General features: G+C 41.8%; 2 protein-coding genes and 1 non-coding gene across 3 annotated transcripts; all 3 read left to right on the top strand.

The window, feature by feature from the left end:
- Window positions 1-4,774: 4,774 nt before the first annotated feature.
- Window positions 4,775-6,744, top strand: MOS (MOS proto-oncogene, serine/threonine kinase). The gene has a single exon (XM_066331260.1). It carries the CDS (start codon window positions 4,882-4,884, stop codon window positions 5,929-5,931), a length of 1,050 nt encoding a protein of 349 aa, XP_066187357.1. The 5' UTR covers window positions 4,775-4,881; the 3' UTR covers window positions 5,932-6,744.
- A 15,703-nt stretch (window positions 6,745-22,447) lies between these two features.
- On the top strand, window positions 22,448-25,415 carry RPS20 (ribosomal protein S20). Its single transcript, XM_066331246.1, has 4 exons — window positions 22,448-22,597; window positions 23,879-23,978; window positions 24,714-24,787; window positions 25,193-25,415. Exons 1-4 carry the CDS (start codon window positions 22,595-22,597, stop codon window positions 25,373-25,375), a joined length of 360 nt encoding a protein of 119 aa, XP_066187343.1. The 5' UTR covers window positions 22,448-22,594; the 3' UTR covers window positions 25,376-25,415.
- On the top strand, window positions 24,571-24,634 carry LOC136373010 (small nucleolar RNA U54). The gene has a single exon (XR_010745569.1). It is a non-coding gene; the product is annotated as a small nucleolar RNA U54 (small nucleolar RNA).
- Window positions 25,416-27,389: the final 1,974 nt, after the last annotated feature.

The raw sequence follows: 27,389 nt of genomic DNA, 5'->3' as shown, positions 1-27,389 counted from the left end.
GTGATTAATTTTTCTCGTTTAGCACTGAAGCTGTTTCCTAGCCGTTAAGCTACAAGTCTTAAATTCCACCACTATATTTGGCATCTCCCTGTGACCCAACAAAGTCAGCTTTGCTCCAGGGGCAAGACTGCAAAACCAGTCTTGGACAACTTGGCTGAAAATACTGCATAAGGTGCTCATCATGTGACAGCAGCCAACCTGCCAGGTTAGGTATTCCTCTTTGCATGGCCAGAAAATGCTGCTGTGGGTGAAAGCCTGTAGTTTACTTTTCATTTTATCCCTAGGTTTGGATTCTTGTAGTTTGTCACAAGGTGCTCTTTTGAAATTGTGGTATAAATCTACAGCAGCAGGTCTTGGATTGTTATCCCTGGTCCACCTTCATCACTGAGACACCTGTAAATTAGCTGTGAAGCCTCACCTGCCTTTCCAGTGCCTCCAGTTAAAACCTCGGTGTGTTCAGGTAAGGAGAGCCTTTGCTTCATGCTCTTGAACACATAGAGTAACCTTAGTGTGAAGGAAAAAAAGCATCAAACAGCTGTTTGGCAATGTGTGTTTGAAACTTGATCTTATTATTTATAAACTAGGGCTTAACCTTTTTAAATGTTTATTATTATTATGTCTCAGCAGTAAAACAGCATCACAATTCTTGCAGATGTATTTTTTCCTTGCATTTGGGTTTACCTTTCTCTGCTTTAATGAAAACGTGCTTGTTTGCAGTTCCAAGGTGTCATTTGTCTCACCAAAACAGCCAAACTCTGAAACATGAACTGGATTCTTTTCTGGCTTGTTCTTGTAGGAAAAAAAAAAGGAAAAAAAAAAAAAAGTGGTTAATCAGTGGCCTATCTTCAGAGCAAACCTCTGCAGGGACTGGCTCCAGACAATGCTATCACTTACACCTGTGCAATTGATCATATCAGAATTCCTTTGAGGCAACTCTGAATATCGTTTGAGGTCTGTGAGGTGTGACCAGAAGCAATACTTGGACTATGAAACTCTGTGCATGAGGAGAACGTAGGTTCATCATCAAATCCTAAACTGAGATCAGAGCGACTAACAGCAAAAGGAGAAAAAAGAAAATTCTTGGTTTTAAACAGAGAAGAAAACCTCTCAGAAGTCACTAAGCCGCAGGCTATGGAACTGTCTTGCTTTGAGTAGGACTGTAATTTAAGTACTGAAGAGCTGCATTTGGCTCCTTTAGCAAGGTTACAAAGTAACCTAGTAGAAACACAATGCTACCTCTGTATTGTAAGGCAATTCTTAGAAGCCTCTGGTTAGCCAAGCCTTCAAGGGATTGTTACATGGTACAACCACCAAATGTACAAAGAAATAAAGTAATCATTGAGGAGAAGTATATAACTATACACTCCTAAACTCTCCGAAGTCAGTTCCAATCCCAAGCCCTGTCATTCTCCTGTTTTAGACAAAACTGGCTATTAATCACAAGAGTGTTATACCTTGATGAAAACAAAACTGGTGTTTGGTATGTGCCCTGTATTGTGTTGGGACCTTTAAGGTCCTTGGTATAGAGGATAACTTCTCCTGTCCACTGACCAAACAAACAGCAGAGATAACTAAGAACAATGGCAAACAAAGAGTTTCTATATTCCTGATATGCAAGTGAAATATGAATGGGGGAACCGAGTGAGATTCTGTATTCTTTCTCATCCAGAAGCACAGACTAGGTTGGGCAGCTGGTGCAGCATTGGATGTACAGGTATGTTTTACTTGCAGAAATACAGCACACAAGCTTGGAACAAACCCATTGCTGCTGCAGTTTATTGTAGCTGTGGCATCTGTGACATATTGCAGCCAACGGGACACAGACTGTGTGCTTCCCTCCTGTCACTTGTAAAAGTTTCTATTGCATTCCCTACTGATGACTTCTGGCTCCTACAGCTTCCTTTTCCCTCATGTAAAAGACAGTGCAATGGGAACAGTGTGGTTGGAGGCTGCTGAGGGTTGCCCTGGGGAAGGGAGGCCGGGAGGGAAGGGGCAGTGTGTCCCCAGCAGCCCTGCTCCCCTCTGCAGGTGCCTCACCGGGGGCTTTCCCCAGCCTGCGGTAATGCCGCAGCTAAACAGAGCTGTGAAGCTTACATGGATGTCCTTCAGTGATTGTAGCTCCTGGGAAGTCACTGGGCCACATCACCCATGGATTACAGGAAAATAATGTTCATTAAGAATAAAAGCCTGCTCGCATTTAAATCAGATTGAATCATGTTCACATGAAAGACTCTGGATGCTCCATTCCTTTGGTTCTTAGCCATAAGATTGAGGCAAGACAGTAAGTTACAGTGAGGCACTTTACATCCCAAAAAATGCCTCTCTTCCTGTTCAAAAATTCAGAGTATTCCCCAAGAACAATACAACAATGCCTACCATGGCAGGGCAAAACAGAAAGATTTCTGACAGAAAAGGGTAACAAGAAAATTAACTCAAGCAGTAACAAAAGGGCAGCTGACAGATATGGACATGGAGTTTGAAAATAATAATATGGAAGGTCTGATATATCCTTTTGAATGCAATTTCAATCAAAGAAATTTGGAAACAGCCTTAATCCTGTCCATTTCATCAACATATGGTTTTATTGCTGTTTTATAGCATTGACAATCATCAGATAGGCTGCTATGGTTGTCAGCTTAACAGGTCTATGCTCAGTCATCCACACATCCTCCTGCCTGTGCCTCTCCATACCCAACTTTCCCTTTGAACTTCACTGCCACCATAACCTGGTGAATACAGGCTTGGAGAATTCAGAGCAGAAATGTCTTTCTGGTTCTTTTATATCCTATATGGCACAGAAGCCCACTGAAGAATTGGAAAACAGGCATAAAAATCTTTTCTCTCTCTTATGTAACTTCATCCACTTTCTGCAGCTTTTCATTTCCATCACAACCCAGCTGCCTAGAACATATTCTCTGCAAAGATTGGAAATTAAAACTTTCTACACACAAGCTTAACATCGTAGTGCTGCTCAAGAAAGGAAAGTTTATATCTGTTGTCTTCATGGCTTATTTCACTGCATATTTAAAACTATACTAAAGGATACTAAAGATCCTCTGGTCCTCCCCCACTCCCAAAACATTCCTGTGCGACTGATGATGAGCCAGAAAAGTTCCCCAAAGCAGGGGTAGCAATAGGGTATTACTTTGCTGTCTCATGCTGTACAAAGGAAAGCTCACCAGAGTCCCTTCTAGGCTGGGAGGGGCCAGGAAAGAGGAGCCTTGTGTGGTCAGACAGTCCCATCTGCAGGAACTGTCCCACCCATGGCCCTTGTGAGGTCTCTTAGCATCCCTTAGTCTTTGCACTCTCACTTGCCAACAAGTCCTAATAGTACATTTTTATCTAGATCTTCCCCAGCCTGTTTCACAGTGCCAGATGATAACCCAAATTCTCCATTCCTATTCATCTGTGATCCAAGTTTGCTTCCCTGTGAATTGCTGTGGCAAATTCCTCCTGATTGTACTAAATCTCAGTCCTGGGGAAGGTCGCCATCCCTGATTCACTGAGAAGTGATGCCTTTGAGATGCTCTGGTCCAGCTGATCTAGAATTCAGGGAGGGTCAGGAAGTGACTTTGGGACGTGAGGTTTGTGTGTTAAGATGAACACCTGAATCCATCTCAAGGTGGAGAGCACTCCAGTTCTGCTTGCATATGGTCTGGGTACCCTTGAAACCCCCCTCAGTGGCCTGTGCTGCATTTTACTCATCCAGGAAAAAAAAAAAAAAAAAAAAAAAAAAAAAGTTAAACCACCAAGAAACCCCTGCAGTAACTGCCTGCAGAGTTGGTGCTGCCCAGAGATAAACCCTGGAGAAAGAGGCACTGTCAGTCTGAAGTCCCATGGCAGAAGCTGTACTGAAAATTCTGACATCCAGAGGAAGGTTCTGAAAAGTGAGGAGGTAGGAAATGGCTTCTAAGGTCTCCAAGATATTTGTCAACATGTACAGAAAGATACTGGAATATTTAAAAACCCTTAACTGGGTAGGTCCCATAAGGGTGCTCTGCTGTCTGGGGAGTAGAGCAGGTACCAAACACTATGGCAGTTAGTATGAGCACTGCAAATACATAAGAGGGTCAAAATTAAAAAAAGCCCTTTAAAAACCACATAGGTCACTAACACAAAAGTACATTTCTTTGATTTCTGCCAGAACAGGTCTGTAAATTCTGCAATATTTTTTCTAAGAAGGATCCAGAAATAAAATGCACAATCCAGAAATAAAATGCATCCCTGTACTACTGCATGGGGTGTGATGGGAAGATGACCAAATACTTATGTGTAATTCTAGTTACTGTATCCAAAGGATGATACAGAACAACAATTCCTCTTTATGCTGCTGTGAAGGTTACAGTCTTTCATGGCTAAAGCTAAGCCAGTTTAAGTGGTACAAACACACTTTTATATTTATGTCTGCCACAGCATCATCAAATGTTAGCACTGACCACTTCAGCTGCTTCCACTGACAAAGATTTTGAGCTGTTTAATGCACCTGATGCTGATCATTCCTGCCTGGAGCCAGGGTGAAATGCATTCACCAATCACTGCTTTCTTTATTCCTGGGGCATTTTGCTAGAGGCATTTAATGGGCAGAACATATTTATTTTTCTTTTGAGATTAGAAATTACGTGAAATACTTACGAGTTAATAATTTTTTAGGTTTAAATCTGTTTGCCTTTCTAGATATTTGCTTCAGGGCTGAAGAAGAATGTTTCCAGGTGAACCTGATTTGGTTCTGACAGTTGTGACAGATGCAGTTCATTTGGAGGAGGGAGGGAAAATGGGGAAGGGAGGATAAAAGGCTTTGGAAAGCAGTTTAGAGTCCTTTCTGTCAGGGAAGCTTTCTTGTTTTCTGTCTTAGTAGCTGCCTATTGTTTTCTCCTTCATATTATGCCATCACCTATTCCTCTTAATTGCTTTCTTTCTTTCGAGTATTCCCCCTCTGCGCATTTGCGCCCCTGCAGCAGCCCTTTAGTTATCCCTGGCAAACACAGCAAAAGCTTTTTGGGGGGAGCTTCCTCAGCCAGGACTCGTCGCTTGCCTCCACGCCTGTCCTGGTACTCCATTGACTGGGAGCAGCTCTGCCTCCTGCAGCCCTTGGGATCTGGGGGCTTTGGCTCTGTCTACAAAGCCACCTACCATGGTGCAACAGTGGCTGTGAAGCAGGTGAAGAAGAGCAGCAAGAACCGGCTGGCATCGCGGCAGAGCTTCTGGGCTGAGCTGAACGTGGTCCAGCTCCAGCACAATAATGTGGTACGTGTGGTGGCTGCCAGCACCTGTGCCCCGGCCAGCGAGAACAGCCTGGGGACCATCATCATGGAGTATGTGGGTAACATCACTCTGCACCATGTAATTTATGGCACTGGGGATGCATGGACACAGCGGGAGGATGATGAAGGAGGATGTGGAAGGAAGACCCTGAGCATGGAAGACACTATGTGCTATTCTTGTGACATCATGACAGGCTTAGCCTTTCTGCACTCACGCGACATCGTGCACTTGGACCTGAAGCCTGCGAATGTTTTCATCACTGAGCAGGGAGTGTGCAAGATCGGAGACTTTGGGTGCTCCCAGAAACTGGAGAAGGGCTTGTCCCAGAGCGGCCACGTTTGCCACCAAGGGGGCACGTACACACACCGTGCCCCCGAGCTCCTCAAGGGGGAGCGGGTCACCGCCAAAGCGGACATCTACTCGTTTGCCATCACCCTGTGGCAGATGCTGATGCGGGAGCAGCCGTACCTGGGTGAGCGGCAGTACGTGCTCTACGCCGTGGTCGCCTACAACCTGCGCCCCTCGCTGGCTGCCGAGGTGTTCCGCCAGTCCGCGGCGGGCCAGACGCTGCACAGCATCATCAGCTGCTGCTGGAAGGCCAATGTGGAGGAGCGTCTGAGTGCGGACCAGCTGCTTCCCAGCCTCAGGGCCCTCAAGAAGAGCCTCTAGGAAAACTCGGGACTCTTTGATTCCCTTTTGTCGACTTTTCCTTCACCCTTCCTCTGAACAAAATTAATTTAGCCCCTGTGTGATCTAAAGGCTTTGTTACTGGTTTTTGTTATACTTGAGCAAGGAACCTGAATTGTTTTGATATAAGAAAAAAAAAAAAAGAGATTTAATGATACTGTGAGGTTTTACTCTGGAAGGGGATAGAGGCAAAGATGAAGATGTTGGCATACATGACTTGTTCTGGTTGATGTGTGCTGCCTTGCTCACTAGAAAATGTGATGTGCAGAAAAATTGTTGGTTGTAAGTAAATGAAGTACAAATAAGGGTCTGCTTTGGAAGGTTATTTATACATAATACCTTTTGGTATTTTTAAGATGTTAAATATGAGTAGTTCTTGTCACCAGCTAGGGTATGCATTTGAGCTTTTCCTCTTCATTTATCAAGGAATGAGTATGGATCACAAATCAATGAATGTAGAAAAATAAATAAAGATTGTCTATTTAACTTGTTCTTAGATGTACTTAATTTCAGTATGTATGCTGCTTCTGATATGGAAAATGTGAACTATTCACATAGTTCTTGAAATAAAGAACCTTTCTGTCAGTCTAAGGCTACTAAGACTAAGAAAATGTATTAACAACCTGTCCTTTTTATAAGACTTCCCTGCTATCAGGTGTATTAGTAGCAACTTTCTAGATGGAAGATTGTTCTTATAATACTTCAAAATTTACAATTTGTGCAGAGTAGAGTTTTTTAAAAAGGGAAAAAAAAAGAATGGTAAAGGGAGGATTATTTGTGTTTCATAACACATGGCTCAGTATTGGACAAGATACTGGAAGGAAGGGAGAAACTGAAAAGGAAGTTTGCTTACTGCAGTAATAATGTTCCTCTTCTGGTGCCCAAAGCATATACTGTTGAACTATCCTCTGCACTGCTTCTGTCTTATCTCCTATCTTTCCTAATCTGGTTGTAGTGTGTCTGGGAAAGGAAGTGCTGTAGGCAACGCTGAAGACAAAAAGCTCTGATCCCTGACTTATCAGAACTGATAATTGTACATCTGAACCCTTATCTGGAGCTGCCTGCTGTAGCTGATACTCTCATTCTACTCAAAGCCTCTGCTTCTTTTTAAGACAGGAGAGAGAGTGATGTTTCATTCAAATTGTTTTTCTTCTTTACCCTTCCTCCCCCTTGCTTCCATTCTGGAAAAAAATAATCCCAAAGGAATTGAGCCAGTTTCCTGATTTCTGACACACATCTGTTCTTAGCCCCGTGAAATCCTGGAAATGAGCAACTATGCGAATTTGAGATGATTCTGTAGGTCTTTATGGTATTTGGATTGGTAATTGAAATTAATGGTTTATAAAGCATATCTAAGCTTAACTATTTCTTGGTCTTCTGTCCCCCTTAAGTGGAAATAGAAAATGCTGTCTGGAATCAAAACCCCTGAAGTAAATTCTGGAAAAAAATTTCCTGTGTTTCTCTGTCAAAATACTTATGCTATAGAACCAGAACTTTTTTGTGTGTGAGTGTTGTATAACTTTATTTAATAAAGAAGTTGTTTTATAGATGTTATCGTAATAAGTCAGTTACCTTTTGAAATGATTAGCTGAGGGCATGCAAGATAAAATTTTAGATAAAGCTATTTACATGCCTCACCTTAACATGAAGCCTTAAATAAAAATGTTTCTGCAGCTTTCAAGAGAATAAAAAATGGAATTAATTTATTTTAGTAGTTCCGAAATGCTTGTGTTATATTTATTTTGCCAGTTTAGGAAGCTTGATGCTTATACTGCTAGAAACCTGTGATTTTTTGCCTAATGATACTTTAGCATCAACAAGTGCTACTTGAGCCTCTGTGAAAAATCAAGCACCCTTCAAATTCTCTGTTGTACTTGACAGAAGGATACTAAAATGGCCAAGATCTACTCTTGAAGTATAATCAGCTCTGCAGATGTTTCTGTCAGTTTATGGGGTTCTCTTTTGATAGTGTGAGAGAGAACTCTGCACAGCACTTGAGATGTAGGCACACCATACTCTGCTGTCATAATGATGGTCTCTTTTTTTATTAACTTCAAAGGTTTGGTTTGGTTTTTGATTGCTAATGAGCTCTGAGTTAATACTAATCAAGAAATATCTCAAGCCTAACAGCTCAGAATCCTTGGTTTTATATGATGATAGTTTGCCTGTTTGTCTCACAAATATATTTACACCAATATACCTTGAATTTCTTTCTGCCAGTTTGTAGTTGGCTCTTGCAATTAAATAACTCGGCCATCAGTAAATTTGTTTATATTCCAGCTCCCCCTCTTGCACTTCATTTGTGGATGTGCTGGGCAGCAGAGGATCCCCTGCAACACCAGTTGGCACTTTTTCCTGCTGAGAGAATTGACACTTTTACCCCCGTGCTTATCTTTATCTTTAGGAGAGAAAACCTGGGGGTTTTCTCTCCTAAACATGACTGCTTAGTACCTTTCAAAAGTTTGCAATTAAGAATTTTTCAAATACCTTCAGAAACCCTAAGGGAACATATCAATCAGTGCCTTATCTACATCCTGTTAGTGCTCCTAAAAAATTTCAATACAATCCAACACAACTGTGAAGTGCAATTCTTCCAATGAAAGCAATATTGGCTCCTTCTAAACAAATCACGTCTAAGTATCTGTTATTTCCTTTAATATATAATCTGCTAATGTAGCTTATACAGATGTCACTCACGGAATTAAGAAATTTATATTTTTTAAAGTCTTCCCCAGGATATGATCCTGGACAGAAGAAGGGCCAACAGCACCTGGTTGAATTTCAGGGATTGCCTTCTCCAAGCTCAAGATTGGTCCATCCCCCCCAGTGGGAAATCAGGTAAAGGTGACAGGATGCCTCCAAGAATAAACAAGGAGCTCCTGATTAAACTCAAACATAAATAATAAATATGCAAGTGTTGAGACACCAGTGTGGTGTCTGAAGCAAGGAAGATTTCCTGTTGGTAAAGAAGGATGAGATTAGGGAACACTGAAACAAGATGTATGGGAAGTTCATAGGCCCTGCTGGGATCCATTCACAAATGCTGAGGGAGCTTGCCAATGTCCTTGACAGGCAACTCTTCCCTATCTTTGGAAGGTCATGGTGCCCAGGAGAGAATTCTGAGGTCTGAAAGAAAACAAATATAACTCCCTTTTGCAAGATGACCTAGAAGGAGAATCTGGAAAACATAAAGCCAGTGAACCTTATCTAAATCCCTTGAAAATTGGTGGAACAAATAACTCTGGAAATCATTGGTAAACAAATGAAGGACAAAAACGTGATTGGGAGTGATCATCAGGGCTTTATGAAGAGGAAATCATGCTTGACCAACTTAGTAGTCTTTTGCTATGAGATTACTGGCTGCTGGAGGGCAGTGGTGGTTGCTCATCTTGATCTTAGGGAGGTTTTTAGCACTGTTTGCCATTGCATCCTCATAGAGAAACTGATGAAGTACTGACTAAATAGTGGAAACAGAAAATGACCTGAGCTACTGGGCTCAAAGGACTGTGATCAGTGACATGAAGTTCAGTAGGAGACCAGCCCTTAGTGGTGTATCCCAGAGATCAGCACTGGGCCCGTGCTGGCTAACATTTCCATTAAAGACTTGGATGATGGCATGGAGCGCCCTATGTAAGTTTGCAGGTGATACGGAAACTGGATAGAGCCGTCAGTATCTTGGATGGTTGTGCTGGTGTCCAGAGAGACATTACCAAGCTGGAGAGATCTGCTGATGGCAGCCAGTGCAGGGAACTGCAGTGTTACTGCTGTTAACCCAGCACACCAGGACGCGCCCGGGGCCAACCGGTGGGAAAGGAGTTCTGCAGGAAGGGCCTGGAGCTGCCAGCAGACGCCAAGTTGAACATGAGCAAGCAATGCACCCTTGTGGCAAAGGCGGCCAACAACATCTGGGGTGCACTCCAAAGCCGGCTGCCAGCTCTTCCAGAGCGCTGGTAGAGGAGATTATTCCCCGGTGCTCACTCAGCCCTGGTGAGACACATCTGGGGCAATGTGGTGGCCTCAGCACTCTGCCGGAACAAGAAGGTCACGGATGTACTGGACAAGGAGTGGAGCAAAGGGCCATTAAGTTGATCACAGGAGTAGAACCTCTGTATGTGAGGAGGAACTGAGAGATGGGACCGTTCAGTCTGCAAAAAGAAAGCTCTGGAGGATCTTACCAGTTTGTAGAAATATTGATGAGAGACAGTAAAAATGGAGCCAGTCTCTTCTTAGTGCTGCTCAGTGACAGGACTAGATGTAATGGAAACAAACAAAAGGACAGGAAATCCCATTTAAATGCAAGAGAAAACATTTTTACTGTGAAGATGGTCAAACACTGGAGCAGGTTGTTCAGAAAGATTAAGGAGTCTTCATCCATGGAGATACTCAGAATCCAACTTGACATGGTACTGAACAAGCTGTTCTAGTTGACCTTCCAGAAGGAGGGGGTTGGACTAGAGTCTCCAGAGGTAACTTCTAACTACAGAAGTTCTGCTATTATAATAACATTTTTGGATGTTTGAATTTCAGGTATCTCCTGAATTCTCCTACAAAAATCCTTCTAGCTTGAGCCTATTTTGTGTTTCCTTCAGGGACACACAACATACATGCAAGGATCACTCTGCTTCTTTTCAATGGCTTTGTTGTCTTGGGGGGGAAACAGGTTAAAATGTTTAGCTGGGGTCTTGATCTTGTTTTTGGGATGCGATTTTTGTCTGTGGGTTTTTGGTTTGTTTTGGTTTTGGGGGGGCTTTTTTGGGTTTGTGTGTGTGTGTGGCTTTTTGTTGTTGGTTGGTGGTTGGTTTGGTTTTCTTTTAAAAACCTGACATCAACAGATGTGCCAGAGAATCTTAGCAGATTTCTTCTTGATATTCTGAAAATAAAAAATTATGAAGTTTGTGTTAGTTCCTTGAAGGTTTTTTCCTCTTTATTTCTATAGGTAATCCACCAGACTTTTATCCTTTTTGTTTTCTTCACCTGGACTCAACTTCGGGTTTTTAAGATTCTTTCCTGCCGGAATGAGCTAATGAGTGTAGCTGCACTTCACTCTTAACTTTGTCACACTTGCATTCCTACAAATAAAGTGTTAGTAGAAGACACATGATCCTAGCAGAGCAATTGCACACAACTATGTCACTAAGGGAAGGGATTCTGTTCATCCAGATTTTTCCCTTTCTATAAACTGGTTTTGTCCTTTTTCTCTCCTTCCCCGTATGTATGTATGCAACACAGTTGCAGGCGGTTAGCAAGACACGATTATAAGTTAGAAACCTTAAGGGCTGCTGTTACCTAGTTTATTTATCCTCTTTGTTTCTGGAACTGATTGCCAGTAGCTTGATCAGCCTAAACAGAAGATTTATTGAAGTATTGCACAGATTCAGAGGATGCAGCATCAGTGTAAGTCTGGGAATGGTGGCATTGGAATGTCTTTGATGGACAGGTAAGCTCTATTTAAGGCTTGGGTTATCTGATGCTAACATCAAATAAGAGTATTCCTCCTCAAATAAGAATCACCACACATCTTGACTGTGTTCTGGGTAAGGAACAAAGCCTCATTTCTCCCAGCTGGTAAATGTAAAGGTCAGATCTCTTGTGTCTTACTATTAACCAAGTTTCACAGCTTGATACAATTATTTTCCTTGGAAACTCAACTATTCTGGTGTTTTGTTTGTTTTGGGGTTTGTTTTTAACAGCAGCAACCTAAGTGCTGTTTCGGGGACCCTGGGATGCCATGTCACAGTAGCCAGCTTCTCAAAATGAGCTGCTTTTTGTTTTATTTTATGTTCTCTGTCCCTAAGCAGCACAAGCTGCCTTTCAAACTTCCAGCTCTGCAGCACTGAGAGCTAACTATTCGAAACTGGGTGGGTAAGCTCCTGCCTCATAGCAGTCTGGAGTAACCACAGCCTGCATGGAAACTTCAGCTCTTTCTCATTAATCTCCCACTACCTAACTACCAAATCTGGTTGCATTTACTAATTTTGGAAAGTACATATAAAGAAGATGCTGTAAAGGACTTGCATTTTCATGGGTAGTAACCAACAGCAGTAGCCCTGGACATATTATCCATATTAGAGTGTTGTATTTTGTGCTTTCCTGGGTATACAGACAGTATTGTCCACTAAGGGAAACCATGAGTTAAAAGTTCTAATTCTGGCGTTTTTCTCTTTTATTTTATACCAAATGGCATTTACCATCACAATCTCCCCTGACACATCTCCTCTTCTTCCTCAAATGGGTACATGTGTAAAGCTTGACAGAATGCACTGAAGAGATTTTATGTAGTTTTACCTAATTCAAACTGAATCCCCAGATAAGATCCAATACTAATTAGTGCTGGAATGGTTTTAGGTCAAAATTAATTTTTTTTCATACTTTACAATGAAAAGCAACTTCTACATGCTAGCCTGAGTTCTGTGAAGTGCAACAATTATTTTAGCAGTCTAGTAATTACAAGACAGACAAGAAAAGATGCCTAGAAGCATGGGAACAATGCAATTGTAATAAACAGCTTCTAGGAAAAATGAGAAATAGGGAGGGAAAAGCATGGAAGCTTATTAATCTTCAACTACTATAGCTATTACTGAAGGTTTAGTGTCTTTGGATCCCAAGTATAAATATCAAGAGACATTTCATAATTGGCTTTGAAAGAAGCTAGCATAAGATACAATGCTTGATGCTATGCTCTTTATTTTATTTGGCTTGTTCTGTTGTTTGCTCCTTTTTTTTTTTTTTTTTTTTTTTTTTTTTGGTGTTATGCTTTATCTCAACCCACAAGGAAAGTGGTAACATCACTGCTTTCAAACAATAAAAATACCTCATAACTTGGGAGGGGGCACATCCTCAATTCAGAAGGTAGGATGAGAGGCATGAAAACATAAGTCTGAAGAAGTATGGGTTGCTTCTGTATTCTGTTGGAAGATATACCACAGGAAAGAAAACAAACAAAAACTGTTTTACACAATATACCACAAATATTTGTAAATTCAATGGGACTTTAAGTGGATGCTTACCATTTTTACTCATATATCAATCAGATGCAGTGTTAGCATCTGTGTACATAATTTCATCTGCTACAACAAAGATGAAAATAGGGATAGAAAATGAATGGTTATTTTTAAAATTAACTCTACATGGAATATTCTACTTTTACTTTGTTCTAGCTATTTATCTGCTACAAATACCTTCATGTAGCACTCAAAGAGGCTCCTTCTACGCTTCAGTTAACCCAGCTGCCAAATATTTGTCTGCCTGTCAAAGAAAAGCCTTAAAACCAGTTAAAGAAGGGAAATGGAACAAAAAAGTCTACTGGCATCTCTCCCAGTCTGCCAGTAGCTAAGGATGCCATGGGACACTTTGACAGTGGAGGCACCACCATGCACCACCCCTGGACTTCTCTGAGCACGAGGCTGAGTTTTGCTGTTGACCCAGCCTGAAGTTCAATGGCCCAAGTGTTCAGCAGAGCAGGGAGGTGATTGCATTTGCCTTTGCAGGGCACCTGGGATAATAGGGCAATTCATAACTTAATAAATATTCTACTGCACATGTGCCAGGCTACAAAGAGCAAAGTAGGCTGCAAATTGGAAATGTAAATGTCCAGTTCTTTTTAAGTCACTCCCTTCACAAGGGCAGAATGAAAACCAGTTTTATTTTCGAGCCATGGATTTTTCTCGACCACTTAAAAATGGTGAAAGGGTTTTGATTCAAATATGGCACAAATGAAGCTGGTCCCAGAGACAAGCATAGAAAGCTGCACCTGAACAGACTGTGAAAAAGCTGAATGTGAATAAGGGAACTGATAGGCTGGGGAGGCTGGATTTTTTTAATAGTAGTTGATAGTATATATTACATAACATAGTAAGTTTAGAGAGACACCTTTTCCACGCCCTTGTTCTTCTCTTATCCAGCAGTTCCAATGAAATGGTTTACAGATAACATGAAAGCTACATGTAAAGCTTTTGAAGGAATGTGTCACTGCACGAGCATGTCAATAGATGAGCATCATGTTGATTTCTCTTTGTTAAGAAAGTGACAGAACTCCAGACCTCCCCTAAAGTTGTCAATCCTCGTACAGCTTTTGGAAGTGAAATGATTGCTATTAAATGTTTGCTGATTGAGAGGAGAAAAGTAGATATTCCTAAAGTTTAATAAATCATTCTTCCCAACAGCTGACTTTCAGAGGAAACAAATGTAGTTACATTTTAAAAACATTTTCATGGCGGCATAGTTTGTTTAAAAAGCTGTATATTGAATTTCAAACAGCATTTGGGAAAGTGTCCTGATGATACAAATCAGCACTACCTGACTGATCATAGCAAAAGAACCATGTGCCAGGGAGACAAGGGAAGGGGCTGGAGGAGGCAAGGAGATAAGCCAGAGACAGTGAGAGAGGAGACACCCCCAAATCCAAACCTATTTGCTATCACCTTTTCAGTCAGTGAAGCTCTCACTGAAAAATAACTAACTTTATCCTGGCATGTCGCTTTCTGTGTTGTATGCTGGAGATACCTGCCTGCTGGACTGTCATGATCCTGCAAGACTTAAACTAAGGTCTTGAAATAGTGCTTAAAATCAGACAGGGCCACTGATTCAGTTCAGAGTGGTCATGTTTCCACCAGGTCAAAGTAGTCTCTTGGTTTGTTGAAAGAAGCACAGACTTCCTCTTGCTCTCAGCCCCTTAAAACCCCAACTAGAGTTAAAAACTTGTGTAACTTCTAATGCTCTGCAAGCCATTACCAGTCCCCAAACTGCCTGAGAGGCCCTTTTTAATTTCCTTTTCTTTGCAATTGCACTATTACTAATTATGATTACTTAGTGCTATATTTCAGTAGCACCAATGACTTAGCAATATATTGTGCACAAGTAATGGTAGATTTTTCACTGGAAAAGGAATTTCCTTTATGTACAGAAGATTTTGAGAGTAAAAAATTCCATTTTCTGTATCAAAGGTGTGTTGCTGCTTTTGCTTTTTTTTTTTTTCCCTAGGAAAAATGAGAAACAATTCCTAGGTATTAACATAAACATTTGTTCCTGCCAGAAACATTTCACAAGAGTGAATGAGAATCAGTTATTCCTCTGAACAGGTAAGTGACTCTCAAAAAGGACATACACCTGTACGTGTAGGATGAAGTGGCTGCTGGATGCTCTCAGAAACAACTTCCAACAGTCATGATTATTGAAAGAATATTTTTTAAAGATACCGGTTTCATATATAAACTAAAAACACAAGGTCATAATGCTGAAAAAATGACAAGTATTAGTATTTCTGCAATTTTTTTCAGGGGACATGGGTACCATACTCAAACCCACCTTCTGTGTTTACCACAGTACCTGATTTTATTTGCCTAAAAATTGAATGCTTGACCACAACCTTAATAAACATTAATACTATATTTTCCTCAGTTTTAAACCTGTAGAAAATACTGCTTCCCTTGACTGGCATCTGGAAAACCTGTTGCTGGGGATTTCACAGTGCATGGAGGCAGGAATGTTGAGGAATGTTGGCTGTGCAATTGTTTGCACATTAGTGCACGCTAATCTACATGTAGTTGCTCTTACGTTATTTAATTGACTGCTGCAGGGGAAAAAAAGATTTTTTTTTTGTTTTATATCATTTCCTAGGGGAAAAATATAGCAACTATATTCCACATTTACAACCACATTTTGTAGAGTGGTGTGAAAGGCCATGCACAAGCCCCATTTTCATGAAGCAGAAACTTCTGGCATGCATTTAGGTGAAAGGTAAGTTTAATAGACTTGCTGTAATCTCCGAGTAAGATGTTCTCTTAAACAAAACTTCTGGGTCTTCTATGAATGATGTTACAAACTCTATGGTGGTTATTCCTGCCCTGCCACTGCAACCTCATAACTTCCATGCAGTAAACTGCAGCTGCCACTTTGCCAGATTAACCTTGGGGAGAAGTTAGTAAACCCTTTGAAACCAAAACTTCTTCGTATTTGATGCCTCTTGGATCACTTTCACGTTATGATGTGGATCTGACCAGCTGTTCTGAGCAATCACAGCATGATGGTTTCCTCAGTGGCTACTAACTCCTGTTTCTAAAGCACATCTATAACACTACAGCATCTCCTTTAGCTCTAGGTCCTAAGTTCTGTTACTATTCCTGTTTCTGTTGGGTTTTGAGTAATTTAGCTTGGCTAGTTCACAGAGGGTCAGGTCATAACAGAAGTATTGCTGAATTGGCTTTAATCTTTCTTTCCAGATGCCAGGGTTGGGAAGGGCACCTCAAGTCCCATGGAGGGCAAACACCTGGATGTAATCTAGATAAAGCTGCAAGTTGCAACTAATATCCATCTCTAATAGTCCTGTAACTTCAAGGTGGAAATCACCCCTTGCGTTTAGTCTCTTCATCATCTGTAGCAAGCATTTGCTAAATTTTGTGCTTGCAAAACATTTACCATCTCAAAACCCACTGGATCAAGAAATCACAAAAGGATACCAGTTCTAAAGAGATGATGAAAAACTTTTCAGGAACAAAAAAACTAAACATGAGGGAGTGATGCATTCCATATCAAGAAAAATTCTTCTTCCAGTCGTAAGGCAGTGTGAGGCCAGAACCATTCCTGAAATTATCCTTATTCCATGACAGAGAAGCAGTGCAAGCATCAGGAAACAATTCCCTACTACTCTGTCTACATTATATTAAACTCGTCATTGGATGAAAAGAACCAAAGATAACTTCATAACTGGGCTCTAAAACACATGGGAAAATATGTATATGGGCTACATTAACTGGTAAACAGAATTGCTGTAAAACTAAACAGCATTTTTTTCCTGCAGGACAGACACCCAGCCATGCTAATACCCTGCAGCTGGCAGCTTCCCACAAAGTCTTTGCAGAGGGGCAGACATGAGGAGGAAAGACAACTCCTAAGTCTTTCATAGCACAGTATTATAAGAGTTTATACGCACCAGTATGTTCCTTAACGCCACTACTTCCTTAGCACTCTCAGTACAAAGCATCCATAGAGAAGCCAGTGAGGTAAGAGCAGCAAAACAACTTGTGTCCTGGAAGTCATTTCCAATTCTGGTATTAAAACAGCTTGTTCTGTCCAATGAGTCACATAGATATTATTTGAGTAGGTGCAAGTTTTGAAGGTCTTCTACGAACTACTGCAGTGTTCTTGAACTATTTTCACCAAGTGAAACAGATCACAACAGTGCCAAGTGGTGCTGCCTCAAGTGGCCAAATCTGGATTGGAAAGATCTGTGTAGGGGGGAGTTTTTTGGGGGTTTTTTTGTACTTGATTAACTTTTCCCCATATGAAGTCTTCTGAGGTGATTTTCAAAAGGAAAACCGGATGCAAAAAAACCCACAGTTCTGTTTGTACGTCCACTAGCTCTGCCTTCACTGGGCTGTGCTGGGGATTTTTTGTACAGGAATTGTATTCCCCACTCTTGGTAAGCTGGCCTGGCTAACAACAGCTGGTTGGGTGTGAATGTGAGTATAAATAGTGTGTGTGTGTGTTCGAACAGAATACCCAAACTGGCATGTTCTGAGAAGATGTTTGCCCAAAACTTGGTAACACTAAGAGGAAATTAACAATAATGAAGCTTACTTAAGACAATGACTACCCAAATTAATGGTAACCAGGGAATTAGATTAACAAGAGCCTTTTGAGGAGGGAAAAAAAAAAAAAAAACCAAAAAAAAAAAAAAAAAAAAAACCAACTTGAAAAGCAGCATGGGAATTTGTGAGTATTAGAAGAAAGTTTGTGGTAGGTGCTAATATTTCTAAGACCCTCCTCATCAGACATGGTAAGTAGCTGCCATTCCCCTCCTGAGAGACTGACAGAATGAAGGAAGAGCAGGGATCCACCCCTCCTGCTATGTGGAATGGTTTGGAAGCACAGGCTTCCAAAAGTGGGACTGTGTATTGTAACACACACTTCTTGCAAGAGAGTGGAAGCGCATATAAGAAATGTGTGACTCTGTAAGGGGGACCAGTTGTAGAAGGGTATGAAATTAGTAGGTGCTTACTAGCAGTTTGTAAGCCTCTAGTGTTGTGATTTCTGTCGTAGTGCTGATACTGATCCACAATATATAGTTCACTGATTACCAGTAATGCCATATTGCTAACCTATAAACCACCTTGGCTGCTATCAAAGCTGTGTGAGTTACAAAAGGTGTTTTTTTCATTATTATGAATTTGACAGAAGCATCACATCCGCAGAGCAAGGAGTGGAGAGAAAACAAACATTCTTGCAGGAAAGCAGAGAACATACAATTAATCAATTTGAAAGAAAATTAAGATTGAACTAGGACAGGATGAATTGAAATATCCTCCTGAAAGCTTCCCAGATGGACAGATTTCATATAACTAGAAATGCTGTATCACATCAGCAGCTTTGTAATTCTTGTCAGTGATCTGTGTCAGAAAAACAAGGGAGAAGTTTTGCTCTAACCACATCAGTGGTATTAGAATCCAAGTGTATTATCTGCAGGCATAAAGCACGTATTTAGAAGACTTTGTGGTGATAACAATGAAGTTCAAGTTGCCCACTTGAAAACGTCTCACAACAATCAGTATTTGTGTCAATATTTATCAATAGTAAAGGACTCCATCAAGGCACAGTTGCTCTTTTTCTGAATCACAGGCCTAGCTCATGTTTTCCATGCTTACGTGAGGGATTTCTAAGGTAAAGAGACCCTAGTGTTATGAGGGGTGGTTGCATTTTTGTATGTTGAGCTTTATGCTACAATTGGCATGAAAATTTAGAAAATGTAAAATGGGCAGGCTAGGTGCGATATGAGAACTCCAGCTGTGCATTCTGTCTGCCTGCTACCTGCAGAGAGCAATGCCAGTTAACAGCTTCCCCTTTACACAGATCAGTCTTTTAAAGGGGGGTATTTTTAGTTCCAGATTTTTTTCCGAAGTTCCAGTAGCTTGGGCACTTGTGGAGAAAGCTAATTGCTGAGCAAAGAACTTGGATGAGAGATCTGCAACATGATACAACTGAGAAACTTAACACAAGAGGATCAGCAGATACCCACATTTAAGAACAAGCAGATGCTGTAGCCTTTCTCAAAACGGTAAAAAATAGCTTTCACTGGATTTCTCCTGACTGGTTTAGAGACTCAACCATCTATTGATGACCTTCGTGGAAGCCTGCTTCATATGATCCTGCTTCACAGGTATTTGAAGACCAGAAGCTCAAACACAACCCTTAAAAGTGTTCAGATCCAAATGACCTTGGAGAAGGAAGTGATTTACAAGTAAATAGCGATATGTTAATAACCACTGAAAGCAAACAGTAGAGGTATTAGGCTGGCATAACCAAGACATCTTCCAGGGAGCTGCCCACAGCTGCCCTGCCAAAACCATCCACGGGCCACCAGTGTGAAATAAGCAGAATAAATCTAGTCAAAATAATGAACAGTGTTCATAACCCAAGCTGCAAAGTATGGGAGTATGTCTGCCCTTTGACCCAGCCAACGGTGCATCAGAAAGGTTCAATCTTCACCAGAAGACAACAAAAACCTGCATTTCACTGAGTTACTACAAATGACCTGATTGACTACAGGCAGATGCTCCTTCTATCACCTATATAGACTCATCCCAGGATCTACTCTTCTGAAGGACTAACTAGTCAAAGGAAGAGAGAAAAAATATCCCCAGTAATCTGTAAACCCCAAAACAAAAGTCAGAAAGTAACATGAATGCACATGGACTGATACTCTGCATGATAAATCATTAAATTAGGTATCAAATTGTTTCTGCTACAGACTACTAAGTCATGTCAAAAGCACGTCTTGCTTCTTAATCATTTATCTTCTTAATTACTTGACATGAGAGAAAGATTCCTGGAAGCTTCAACTAAAAAGCACAGGCTGTTGAGTATTAATTTAAGTCACAGAATTCAAATATTTTAACTAAAGTTAGCATTGTCTGGGGAGAAAAACCTACATGAAAAGCTATATGCAATAAAAGGAAAACCAGGCAGAATACAAAATATTAATTAGAAGTTAAAAATTACAAAATACAAGACAAGCAAAAAGTTGTATTTAGACCGGCTTTTTACCTTCATGAATGGCAAGGAGAAGTATTTTTGTTTTTTAATTTATAGGGTGTTTCAGACAAAACAAAGTTTAGATAAATTTTTGTGAGAAAAACAACATATATCAGAAAATTCCAACAATAGCCATGGAAAACCTTAAACATAAGAACAGAAGTGAAGCGGTTTTTAAATCAGCAGCTCCAGATAGCCTGCATCCAAGAATTTTAAGAGCTGGCAAACGCGGCTTGTGTGCTGTTAATGTGGATTTTCCATAAGCTCTGAGAAATCTGGGGAAGCTCAGAAAAAAAATCTCAAAGAAAGCTGAGGTAATGCCAATACTAAGGAAAAAAGTAAGAAAGGAACAAATTCAGGAACTTACGGTCAACCTCGCCTTAATCCCAGGGGAAAAAAAACAAACCCAAACCAACTTCTTCATATAGGAACAAGAAATAAATGAGCAAATTGTACTTAAATTACACAGCTTAAATGTATGGAAAACGTACCTTTTCTGAATTACTTTTTTTCCTCATGCAATTACAGAATTTATTTGGTAGACAATAGGAACAGTGTTGATCTAACACATTTGCACACTGACTTTTTCAGCAGGACACAAAGAAACTGGCACAGTTGCGCACATACAGTTAATAGCAAGCAAATTAAAGCTGAGGCTACAGGTCTGTGTCAGTTAGACATATTTCTAATTGAATCCCACAGGAATCAGTTCTTAGCAGCAAGGTACTCAGTATTTTGTCTGGAAATAAAGTTTACTAAGAACATTCATAAAAGCTCTAAGTAAATAGTGCAGCAAGACTCCTGATTGGGAACCATCTGGATTACTGGAAAACTAAGTGCTTCAGCATGATCATTGTGAGGTCATGTATTTAAGAGTGATGAATTTAAAACACTTATAGATGGAAAGCTTCCTCAGGAAGTAGCTGGAATAGCTGGTAACAGAATAAACATGGGTTTCTTGTGTATGGGTTCAAAAACAGTATATATGTAATTGTTAAATGGCTCAGAAAACAAACCACCAGAACCAAATGATGTTTTCATTGCAGGGAGGAAGAGACCAGAGAAACGTGACTATCATCCATACAGATTTTCAAGTACTGATCTCCACTGGCAAAAGACATTGCTGCATTTCAGGAAACAGCAACAGGATGCTGAACTTCTGCATCCACATTTCTCGGAGGTGCTTTATCAGAATACAGCCTCTAGTACTTTCAAAGAAGATATTAGTAAATTAGAGATTTCAAAGAGTACATATAATCCAAGAGCAAACAAGCCTAAACAATGGAATAGTTTGCATTCAAAAGTTAACTGCATCACATAAAGTTTAAGAACCAAATGAAGACCTCCAAAGCAACTGGTAGGAAATATATACATATATATACACATATATGTAAAAGCAGAGTGTGACAGCTGAATGTAAGCTTATTTTAAAATACCAAACAAGCTTTCTTGAATAACTGTAGTAGTACCTAAGCTTCCAGAGGTGCAGTACTTACACTGACATTATACATGTCTATGATTCCTGGACAGAACTCCAAATTAGAACTTTAATAATTAATTTTAAAAGACAGTCATAGTGACCCTACTATTTGCCATCAGCTCAATACACATTTCTCTGGTTCTCTAGTGATATAACTTGAAACAGACATTTTAAGCAAAACGCTTGGTTTAGGACTAATAATTACCACTGTCCAGGCCAAATCAAAGACAGTGATCAGTAAAAAAAAAAAAAAAAAATACCCCTCCAATGTCCAACCTGAACAGATAATGGAACTTCCATTTTAAAAAATCACTTACATTCTTAAATTTAAGCACGAATAAAATTAGTGCGTTTTACTCAAAACTTCTGCTCTCGCACCTCCTCTTTACAGAATCACCTGGGCAGGAACAGACCTCTGGGACCTCCGAGTCCAACCTGTGACCGAGCACTACCACATTCAACTGGACCATGGCCCGTTCAGTCTCTCCTTAACCCCCCCCGGAACAGTGCCCGCCATCTCCCTGGGCAGCCCATTCCAATGTCTATTCATCCCTTCTGTGAATAAATCCCTATTAATGTCCAACATAAACCTCCGGTGGCACAGCTTAAGACCACGTCCTCTCGCTTTCAGTAATGAAAGAAGATAAAAAGACCCAAAGGCTCAGACGGGAACAGGCCCGCTATCACTGGAAGCGATAAAGCCTCGCTTGTGGGCCAAATCCCGGCGCTCCCCCCAGCAAAGGCCGGCATCTCCCGGAAAAGGCCAGCGGGAGCCCGAGGTGCCCGCGGGACCCGGGCGGGCAGGGCGCTGTGTCCCGCAGGACGGGCCAAGTCCGAGGAGGGGCACTGCGGCTGCCGGCCCAGGCCTCTCTCCACTCGCCACCAGCAGAGACTACAGGGCCACCATGGCCGCAGGAAGCAGCGCCAGCCCGGCCTCTCCGCCCCGGCGCTTCCGCGCCCGGCGGCCGGGTGAAAGGTCCCGCAGCGCCCGGATGGAGGCGGCGCCGCTCCGCTATATAAGCGCCCGCCGCCGCCGCGCCCGCCTCTCCCGCGCCGCCTGCTCCTGGCTCACCGCTGTTCGCTGGGCCCCGCGCCGCCCGAGCCCGGGAATAAGTCGGTCAGGAAGGCTCCGCTGCCGCCATGGTGAGGCGGGGGAGCGCCAGGGACAGGGGAGGGAGCGGGGCCGCCGTGCCGGCCCCACCGCGTGGCCGCCGTGCCCGCCCGGGCCCTCGATCCCGGGCAAGCGCGGCGCTTCCCGGCCGTGCGCGGATGGTTCTTGGCTGCTGGGACGGCTCCCGGAGCTCACCGCCAGCCGGCGGGCAGGGAGGGCGGCCTGTGGGCCTGGCAGAGCGGTTCCCTTCGGGAGCGGCACCGCGGGGAAGCGCGGGCCGAGGGGAGGCGGCCGCAGCCCGGAAAGCGGGGCTGATCCGGCCTCGTGTCGCTGCCCTTAAAGGCGGCCCTTGTTGGGGGACACGGTCAGGTAATGCGGCAGGTAGCACCTCATCGTCAGTGTGACATCCCGTGTTTCACGAATCACGGAATAGGTCAAGCTGGAAGGGTCCACAGTGGATCATCCTTGAGCACATGGCACGGGATTGAGTCCAGACGGCTCGTGAATATGTCCAGGGAGGGATACACCACACACAGCCTCTCTGGGCGGTCTGTTCCAGTGCTCAGTCACCTGCACAGTAAAGAAGTTCTTCATGTTCAGGTGGAACTTCTGTGCATCAGTTTCTGCCCGTTGACTCCTGTCTTACTGGTCGGCACCACCGAGAAGAGTGTGGCTCCATCCTGTGGGGAACCCCCCAATCTATATTTTTATAGAGGCATATATATATTTTTTTTTCATATCTCTTAAGACCTTTTTTAACAGTAATTTACTCCTATTTCATCAGCTCACTTAACTCACATTAATGCCCCATTATTTGCAAGTGTTTAATTGCTTAAGCTTGTCAAATCAGTTTCCTGAGTGGCCGAATTAGTATTTCTGGCCAGGTGCTCCTTTTTTTTTTCTCGTAGTGGGAATTGTTGAAGGTTTGTGATAAAGTCTGCTGCTTCATTTGTGGTGGTGTTAAGTTGTAAGGTACATGAAGACTGATTTTTTTTTTTTTTTTTTTTTTTTTTTTGAGGAAAAAGAATGTTTGTGCCAGCTGTATATAGGCAAACCAGGGAAGGGTGTGCTTCCAGCTTCCCACCCTGAGATGCAGTTAGTTAGACACTAAAAGATTGCTTTTCCTTAGAGTTAGGACTTTGCTCTTTCACTCTCTTCCCATTATTTCTACCATGCCCTTCTAGGCAATAGTGTTAAATAGTCTCATAGCTGAATTGTTCTTTACACTTTAGGAACCTGTTTCTAAGAGGCAGTGGATAAGTGTTAGTTGGTGTTCACTGTAGTGTCTGATATTTGTAACTTCAACATTTTAGGCCTTTAAAGATACTGGCAAGGCACCTGTGGAACAAGAGGTGGCGATTCATCGCATCAGGATTACTTTGACAAGTCGTAATGTAAAATCACTGGAGAAGGGTGAGTTGTACTTCTGTTTACTTGGGTAGCTTGTCAAGTAATGAATAAAAGGTGCTATGTAAGGCATTGCAAAATACAATGTATTAAAACCGGTTGTAATTAAAGGTGTTGCTGTTTGCCTTTTTGTATGTGCCTTGGCTTGCAAAGCCAGCCCAAAGTGCTTCATACACCTAAAAATTAATTCTGATTTAATTTTTAATGAAAGTTAGTGTTTCTGGGGTTTTCATTATGCAGAAAACTTATGTCATAATGACTAAGAGAATGCAGCTTCTTCCCTTTGGTTCTAATGGGGAATTTTGAAATAGTTATCATGCTTGGAATGTATAAGAAATGAAAGGCACTGGTTTATCAATATTTTGTCATTTGTGTTATGAAGAGTTTAGTATAATGTTCTTTGGAAAAATTTTAATCTTGTTTAGGAACTGCCTTTGCCACTGTTTAAACATATAATAAAAGTGTAAAATAGGTTACTATATGCAGGGTCTTCAGGCTGCTAACAGCTTAAATACGGTTTAAACTTGCAGTAATGGCTTTTGCTTACTGTTGGACTGATTTTGCTCATCATGTCACAACACTTCCAGTTGTACGTGGTTGGCTATGAGGATAATGCTTAAAATGAATGGCAGTGATCACTCATACGCTATTCTGAGCCAACATCTTGTTTAAAACACTTGCTTAAAAAATCAAGCAAGTAAAACAGTCACAAGCCTGACCCTATTGCATGTATTTTTTCAGTTTGTGCTGACTTGATCAGAGGTGCTAAAGAAAAAAACCTGAAGGTGAAGGGACCTGTTCGCATGCCCACCAAGGTACTTGACACTTGTTTTCCTGTTTTAAAAGTTCGTTTTCTTTCTGCAGCTATATGCTTAAAATGATATTTTTTTAAAGGACAAAAGGTGAGTTAAAAAGCAGTGCTGCTAAACCGAGGGTGACCCATTGTAAAAAGATGATTTCACAAGTTGCTTTGACACCTAGGGTAGCTGTTAAGTGCAAAACGTGCTGAATGTGGAAGGGGTTTTTCTGTTCAATTTATTTTAATAATGAATTAATTTTTTAAATGAAATTAAATCTGTAGGGAAGGAGTGTTAACATCAGTAGACCATGTAACTTAATAGGTAGCTTTCTAATGGCATAGATACCATACAGTATTTGTAGGTGATTGTAGATGACTCCTCTCAGTGCATCGCCTAAATAGCTCGTGCTTGACTTTTCAGACCCTGCGGATCACTACCAGGAAGACACCTTGTGGTGAGGGTTCCAAGACCTGGGATCGCTTCCAGATGCGTATCCACAAGCGGCTCATTGACTTGCACAGCCCTTCTGAGATCGTGAAGCAGATCACTTCCATCAGCATCGAGCCAGGCGTGGAAGTTGAAGTTACTATTGCCGATGCTTAAATGATGGTCATCGTTGAATAAAGCTGATTGACAAATTTTCCTCACTTGTTTCTTTTCTTACGTGTGCCAAGAGATAGTTCTGTGGTGGTTTTTGTGAAGAAGGACAATAGAAACCACAGGCAGAAAAAATGCTATGTGAGAGGACTGTATATTTAAGGAAGAATATGCCAGCTGTAAACACCAGGAAAATTAAATTTTGGCATCCTGGTTTTATTGGAGGCTGGCAACTATATGGTTGTGCAGCACTTCATGAAAAATGTATTTTTAACAATTTAAAGGTTTGATTTTTGGCTGAAATCTTAGTTTATATACAGACAAGTACCTGTATTAAAATCGATATTTTGGTAAAATTACCAAGTTTTCAATTCTTAGTTCTTGCTGTGCAAGACTGAACTAATACTTAGTTTATTTGGATTTTTTTTCCCCATGTGTGTTACAATCAAAAGATCCTGGGGTTGCTAGTTATAAAACTTCATAATTTGTGGTGAACACATTGAATTTAAGAAGTTTATTCTTTTGACATGCATGTAGAGTCACAAAACTGAACTATGGAACTGCCTAGTTGTCTTTTTGGGTTTAGATTTCCATAGATAATGCTAAGAGTAAGCTTCATATGTAAAGCAACAAAAGAGCCATTTTTATTGTTGCTTTTAAGTGTCTCAAATAAAGGAACTGTGATTAATCCTTAAACCAACCAACCAAAGCCCAGAGTTACAGAGAACAGTTTTGTTTAATCCATTAAGGATCAGGTTGCTGCTTCTGCTGCAAGCATAGGAGAGAACTTGAATTCTAATTAAAACAAGTAGTGGTTCTCTTGCAAGCAGCTTCGGGTCCTGTTTATATTTGCTAAGACCTGAAACTGATCAAAGCTTGAGCTTTCTAACCAAGAGATATACAAGAGGCCTTCATTTTCCTTAAATTTAAGGCCTGACAAAGATTCTGACCCTCCACTTAGGCTTGGGAGCTTTGGTAGAAGGGAGGTGAGTGAGTTAACGTGAACATAGTGTGTCAAGCCTGCTTCCTTGAGAAACAAAGTGAGCAGAGGGGAAAATACCCCCCAGCACAAAGCATCTGTGTTTAAAAGTCTGTTTCTGGTAATATGCCACAAATACAAGATGCCTGACAAATACTTGTAGCTGTATTTTTAAAATTATTTGTGTTATATGGGTTGTTCTTTACAGGAATAAATGGGCAAACAGCACATGGAGATGACTCACTGACATAAGTTACTTGTACTCAAGTAGTCTTCCTTCTGATTACCAAAGTAGCCCCGTGCCTGAAAGTACTTGGAAGGATCTAGGCACGGCTGGCTGCGTTTGACACAATTCCTGCCTTTGGTTTTCTCTATTGGTCAAAACTGTGAAAGTTTTCTATCTGCTTACATCTGGCTATACCTCTGAGTTCCAGGGTGCCTCTTTAACACACCTAAATTACCTGAAATCCCATCGATCTTCTTTTAGTTGGGGCACTTCAAGAACCAATCTCCTATGTCTTTTCACTTGTCTCCATAAACACAGATGCAACCTTTGTGCCTGGGTCCCGCACTGTGCAGAAATCCTGCTGCCCGCCTGGTGTGTGAACAGGCCAGCTCACAGCGGAGGGCTTTACATTTGTTACCGAGACGGTCGACGCCTACAGCTCGTGGAAGGCGCTGAACCGCGGCCTCCTCCAGGCCCGTCCCGCCTTCCCGCGGCACGCCGGCCCTGACCTGCACACTCCCGGCCGCCGCGCGACTCGCACCTTTCGCGATTTTATTTCTTTTCTACTTCGTTTTCAACTCGTACACCGCGGCAGTGCCGGAACGGTTACGTAACACCCACGCTGACTTTATATAACTCGCGCGGATGGAAACATTTAGGTACCCGCGTCTCCCCCGCCCATCCTCCCCGCTGCCCCTGTCGGGCAGAACACCCTCTGGCCGCCCGGCTGTCGGTTCAAACCTCTTCTTTACCGCCATGCCTTAGTAAGGACGATAAGCAAACCCTGCGGCCGGAGGACGCGCTGCTCCGTGCCG

This window comes from Sylvia atricapilla, chromosome 1 (genome assembly GCF_009819655.1).
Source record: "Sylvia atricapilla isolate bSylAtr1 chromosome 1, bSylAtr1.pri, whole genome shotgun sequence".
Classification (NCBI taxonomy): Eukaryota; Metazoa; Chordata; class Aves; order Passeriformes; family Sylviidae; genus Sylvia; species Sylvia atricapilla.
Note: the sequence above shows the minus strand (reverse complement) of the source record. Positions and strands in the feature narration are given on the sequence as shown.